Source organism: Hevea brasiliensis, chromosome 16 (assembly GCF_030052815.1).
Source record: "Hevea brasiliensis isolate MT/VB/25A 57/8 chromosome 16, ASM3005281v1, whole genome shotgun sequence".
NCBI classification, from domain to species: domain Eukaryota; kingdom Viridiplantae; phylum Streptophyta; class Magnoliopsida; order Malpighiales; family Euphorbiaceae; genus Hevea; species Hevea brasiliensis.
The window spans coordinates 52,670,716-52,677,158 of record NC_079508.1 but is presented as its reverse complement, the minus strand read 5'-3'; the positions used below and the strand labels follow the sequence as shown (position 1 = coordinate 52,677,158).

Below are 6,443 nucleotides of genomic sequence, written 5' to 3'. Positions count from 1 at the left end.
AGTAATTACTCACTTAATCTGATTTGGTTCGGTCACGTAGTCAAGCATTCACTCCCCAATCCCTTACTTAAAAGCGAAATTACAACCGCAGAAGAGTCCATTCTGCACCGGCAAGGCAACGAATCCAATTGGAAGAAGAAAAGAAAAGAAAAGAACAGAAAGGAAAAGAAATAAGAAAGGCGCAGGTCAGCGCTCAACAGTAAGCTACCGCCTCCATAAAAGTTGAAACTATAACCAGATTGTCTTAGGTCAATTTTCAAAAAATCCTTCCATAATTAGATTTTATATATATATTTTTATCCCTATTCATTTCTCGATTTCATTTTTTTTTCTTTAATCCTTAATCTCTGTGGAAGATGGAGAGCATAATCGGCAAGCTTAGGAATTTGGATGCCTATCCTAAAATTAATGAGGATTTCTATAGCCGCACACTCTCCGGTGGCATTATAACTATCGCATCATCTATCGTCATGCTTCTCCTCTTCATCTCCGAGCTCAGTACGTTCGTTGATTAACTAGGGTTTTATGTCTTTTTATTATGTTTTTGAATTATATTTGTTTTTGTTTATTTTCTATGAATTGGATCTGTATAGTTGTTGTAAGCAATAACTCAAGCTAGTTTGTTGTTGATTCCGAAATTTAGTTAATAATTGGGAATTAGAGGAAAGGTTGTGTCTTTTTATGATGGGCAATATTTTCCCTATTCTTTTGGGTTGAATATTCTGCTTTTGCAATTATGCTGAATTGAAAATTTAGGTTTTTTTCCTTAAAAGAATATGCAATTACATGTGGAGCTCTTATTCTTGAGCTAGCTGGGCTTTATGCTGTCCTTTGAGATTTCCTTGCTTTGGCTTGTTAACACAAGCTTTTTCGACATTAATTGATTACTGATGGATGCAAATTGCTTATAGACTTGTATCTTGTAGAACTGGAGTATAAGCAGTAAATGATAGCATATGGATTTGGACAATAAATTTTTTATCTGTTCCCTTATCAAAAACTTTAATCTCTTAAGTTCCACCACACCACCCACCACCAACCCCCAACCCAACGTCCGAGCCGCGCCCCCCTCCTTCCTCCTTTTGGTTTTTAAATTTCTTTTCCTAATTTTTTCAAAATAGTACCAGTATCCAGCTCGTTATGCCCTATTTTTGGTAAAATATTGATGAGTTTTCAAAAGAATGTAACTAAATATAAAAAAAAAACCATTATATACTTTTACTGCTATTGTTGGATTTAGCATGCAATGAAAATTTTACTAGAATTTCGTCAACCACCATTATATACTTCATCTGTTCCTGGTCAACCCAATCCTTAGGCGTAGGCTTATTGTCATCTCCATCAAATCCATGAAAATCAAATAGATCCCAAACACTGAATATCGAGCTTATTTGAAAATCATCTTGAAAATTCACTACAAATTTATTTGAATGCAAAGGAAATCCTGTACATGCATCACCTCAGTGTGCTAATGCCTCAATCTTCCCTATTGGTGCATTTTCTGGTTTACAATGCACATGTCCAAACTATCTCAATCTCGCTTCTCTAAACTTTTCTTTGAATTCCACTTCCACCATCTTACAAATGCATTCACTTCTTATTCTGTCCATGTTTTTTCTCACATCTATCTTAAAATCCTTATTTCTGCAGTACTAATATTGTGAACATGTTTTTTCTACACTGCTAAACACTCATAGCCATATATAGCTGGTTTATTCTAATAACCTGCAATTAAGGATTGCAATATTGGTAGAATTTTAGTTTATCCCATTTACTAGTGTTGTTGACCTAATTGCTCTTTTACTTTCACCATAATGGTTAACAGTTATAAGTTTAGCAATGATATATGGAATTTTTGTTTCTTTTCTCAAGAAATTACCTAAGTGTCTTATAGAATTTCTTCTTTTTGCAGGATTGTATCTCCATGCTGTAACTGAAACAAAGCTTGTAGTGGATACTTCAAGAGGAGAAACTTTGCGTATCAATGTAATGCCTTAATTTAACAAATAACAAGCATCAATTAGCTTCTAATTGATGGATATTGCTTTACTATTATAATGATCAAAATACTCTGTTCCTTAGAATTTTCTTATTTGGATTTCTTATACATTTTGCTAAATTTATCATACTTAAAAAAATTTGTGATTTTTTTTGTCTAAAAGTGAATAGCTTTTGAGAGCATCAATTCTTTAAATCATTTTTTTTTTTAAATTCAACTAGATTGTATCTTTCCTAAAAGATTTTTCTACATTGTATGCTATATATTACATTCATTGCAACTCTATTCTCTAAGTAATAGATCTGCAACCCTGTTGATACCTGAAAGTGCAGTTTGACATCACTTTTCCAGCCCTTCCATGTTCCATTCTCAGCCTTGATGCCATGGATATCAGCGGAGAGCAGCATCTTGATGTTGTATGTATCACAGGGAATCACAATCTCTCACTTCATTGTTTTCGTTGTTAATTAGGGATTACTTTTCTAAATTCATGAATATGCAGAGCATGATTCTTATGAGTTTTGACCTAGTTCTTACAAAGTTTAAAAGAGCTATTTCTGAAGATTTCTTGTTTATCTTGCAGAAACATGATATTATCAAGAAAAGAATAGATTCTCATGGCAATGTAATAGAAGCACGGCAAGATGGTATTGGTGCTCCTAAGGTTAGTGATACAATATCGCTGAAAATCTCTGTTAGTAACCATGTTGTTTATCATGTATTGAATTGAGTTTCTTTCAGTTTACCTTTAAATGTTTTAGAAAGCATGTACTTTCCTTGTAGGATGTATCTGATTGCAAATCCATTATATCATCAAGTTGTTATCATGATGATGTGAGATTATGTGTGCAAGTATCAAAACTTGTCTTTGTCAGAACTGGGTTTAATCTTAACTTGTCTTATGATTGAAGTGAGACTTAGAATCTCACTCAAGGATGAACTCGTCTCTACTCGAGCCTACGGATATATATTTTTTTCTTGAATAATGTGAGAAGCAAAGAGATAATTAGGGATGAAAATAATTGAATTGAGTTTCTTTCAGTTTACCTTTAAATGTTTTAGAAAGCATGTACTTTCCTTGTGGGATGTATCTGATTGCAAATCCATTGTATCATGAAGTTGTTATCATGATGATGTGAGATTATGTATGCAAGTATCAAAACTTGTCTTTGTCTGAACTGGTTTTAATTTTAACTTTTCTTATGATTGAAGTGAGACTTAGAATCTCACTCAAGGATGAACTCGTCTCTACTCAAGCCTATGGATATAATTTTTTTTCTTGAATAATGTGAGAAGCAAAGAGATAATTAGGGATGAAAATAAATAATTCTCACAAAAAAATAATTGTGTTTTGGTGGTGTAGATAATTCATTTTAGAAAATGGACATTAAGATGTGGCTGTAGAACAAGTGGTTCACTGTAAATTTGTCATCTAATGTTTTGTGTCTGGGTTACTGTGTCCTAGAATGAAAGATATAGCTGATAGATTTCATTGACAGGTCTTCAAACGTTGTCTGTTTTATTCAATTTTGCTGCTTCATGCATCATCTTTATATTTTATCTGATCTTAGGAGTTGCAAATAGTAAATTAGAGATTTTAAGGTAAAGCAGGTCAGTTTCTTTCAGAAGGAGCATTGTTATTATTGATCTTCAGGCAACTTTTATAAATTCACTACTTCTCACTGATCCCAAAAGTTCTCATCTAACATATAGGTTTTATGAAACTATATTTTTCTTCACTCTGTCTCTCCTCATGTCATTTGTTACTATTTCGACTTGGTGCAGATTGAAAAGCCTTTGCAGAGACATGGTGGTAGGCTTGAGCATAATGAGACATATTGTGGCTCATGTTATGGTGCTGAAATGGTAAGCTTATCATTCTGGCATTTCTGTGAGAAAAATAAGTGTGATGCCACATCAAATTGTCTACTGATCGGCTCAGCATTCTAACATTTTCATACTGTTCTACCTCTCAAAGAAAAAGAAAAGCAACGATCTTTGTGGCTTGTGTCACAAGTATACTTTATTTTGTCTGCAGTGCTTTCTGATATTTTCTTATCTATTGCAGTCAGATGAGGATTGTTGCAATTCTTGTGAGGAAGTTCGTGAAGCATATCGAAAAAAAGGTTGGGCACTGTCAAATCCGGATATGATTGACCAGGTCGGTTGGCCTGTTTTTCAATTTGTTTTGTTTTCTGGAGCTATGCAACTTTTAGATTAGATGTGGTCGTGCTCCTCCTAGATTATATTTGGGAGAACATGATCGGATGAAAGTGACAAGTATATTGATGTTCAGTGCAAAAGGGAAGGTTTTCTACAAAAGATTAAGGATGAGGAAGGTGAAGGATGCAATATTTATGGGTTTTTGGAAGTTAATAAGGTGGCTGGTAATTTTCACTTTGCACCTGGCAAGAGTTTTCAACAATCAAATGTTCATGTGCACGATCTGCAGGCATTTCAAAAGGACAGCTTTAATGTAAGAGATAATCTATACTCTTAGCCTACCAGGAGATTAGACATCTATTACTGGAAATTGTGCAAAAAATAAAAAATAAAAAAGAAATTATTAAATTGGTTGTAATCTAGTTATCATGTTTTGTTGGACAAGCCATATGACTAATTTGACTGTGATGCAGATAAGTCACAAGATTAATAGGCTAGCTTTTGGAGAATATTTTCCTGGTGTTGTAAATCCTCTTGATGGGTGATTCTCTATCCTTGCAATCTGTTTTCTAAATCTATCTATTTTGCTTTAAGTGTGTACTGTTTATATTCTTAACCTAATATGACACTTTATATTGGCATTCTCTAATTCTTTTTCAACTTTCAGTGTGCACTGGACACAAGAAACTCCAAGTGGAATGTACCAGTATTTTATCAAGGTCATTGTCCTGGATGAATGCATATGTAGTTACTTTCTATCACTTACTCGTTCAATGTGGAGTGTGGACAAATAATTGAGGAAAATTGATCTTTACCTTTGGATTTTCACTGAAATGGTCTTTATTTTGCAGGTTGTACCTACTGTATACACAGATGTCGGTGGGCACACAATTCAGTCAAACCAGGTGTGGTCCGTGTGGAGCATTTCAAACAAGTTTTCAGTTTGAAATTCTTTTATATATTAGATGTGAAGTGATATGACGATTGGAATGTTTCTTTTCCAGTTTTCTGTGACTGAACATTTTAGAGGTGCAGAAGTGGGTTTCCTTCAATCCCTGCCTGGAGTTTTCTTCGTTTATGACCTTTCTCCAATTAAGGTTTCATACTCATGCCAAGCAACTAAAGTTTAAATTTTATAGCATCAAGAATGCATGGTGACTATTGGAACTGTCTGCTTGATTATAGGTTTTTTTTTTGTCTGATTTTTCCATCTGGTTTGCCTTTTGCAGGTGACTTTCACTGAGGAGCATTTGTCATTTTTGCACTTTCTAACAAATGTTTGTGCTATTGTTGGAGGTAACAAACCGTCCCCTGAACTCTTGCATCATCATTTTATTAGCATAGCCTATCTTTCTGTACCACAGTTTGAGTTATTCTCATCGATTATTGGGACTATGTCTCTCCCCTTCTCTCTCAATGGAAATAATTGAGTTGTGCCACTTTATATGGCCTATATCCTACAAACCTAGCTTGATAGACATGGTTTTGACCATAAATTCTTAATGACTGTTGGCCATTACTGACTGATCTACTGCAAATTTGGTATATAAGATTTTGTAGCTATGGTCATTATCATTTGATCCAAAATGGAGTAAGATTTTGTGGGTGGATAATATATAAGATAGTATATGGTTTGTGGAAAACCTTTTTGTATACAACCAGAAAAGTGGAACTTCATTTACAAGATGTTATGCTTGTTTTATTTGGTTTTGGAATGCTTTTTTTTTTTTGTATCCAAGTCCATTTACAATTTGGTTGCAAAATAGGCCAACAAAGCCTTGTATTTTTTCCCAACTACTTTGATTATATGTTTCTTACGTCTTGATTTAATGTGTCATTTATTTGTAATTGTTCCTGTGCTTAGGTGTTTTCACTGTTTCTGGAATACTGGATTCATTTATTTATCATGGTCAAAGGGCAATAAAGAAGAAGATGGAAATCGGTAAATTTAGTTGATAGCACATCTAATTGGTGTCGGTTGCTGCTGTATTCTGTTTGGTTTGTCAGTAACTGGCTTCTCAAATAGAATTGGGGTGAACGACAGCATTTTGAGTTGGCGGGCTACTTTCGATCACAACTAACTCTGTCAAGATTCGTGATGTATGATCCATGAATTAGAATTATTTCATAGTTCATTTTGTAGTTGCAATGAAATGTCTAGGGGTTTATGCGAATATCTATGAGATTCTGTGTGAAAGGGGGCTTTTCATTGTTTTATTATCCAAGAACTCACAAAGAATTCTTAGTGAGAATGAAGAAACAATCAAGAAATTTTTTCTGA

At 34.0% G+C, this 6,443-nt stretch overlaps 1 protein-coding gene across 2 annotated transcripts; it reads left to right on the top strand.

The window, feature by feature from the left end:
* LOC110634443 (uncharacterized) lies at positions 1-6,443 on the top strand. Of its 2 annotated transcripts, XM_021783442.2 has the most exons (14): positions 6-248; positions 357-498; positions 1,913-1,986; positions 2,332-2,415; positions 2,583-2,663; positions 3,785-3,865; positions 4,068-4,160; positions 4,296-4,475; positions 4,636-4,703; positions 4,830-4,881; positions 5,014-5,067; positions 5,167-5,259; positions 5,392-5,458; positions 6,027-6,443. In XM_021783442.2, the coding sequence occupies exons 2-14, from the start codon at positions 357-359 to the stop codon at positions 6,116-6,118; spliced, it is 1,161 nt and encodes a 386-aa protein (XP_021639134.2). In that variant the 5' UTR covers positions 6-248; the 3' UTR covers positions 6,119-6,443. The 2 variants fall into 2 exon arrangements, with proteins under 2 accessions (XP_021639142.2, XP_021639134.2); XM_021783450.2 differs by lacking the exon at positions 2,332-2,415 and having other exon boundaries at positions 1-248.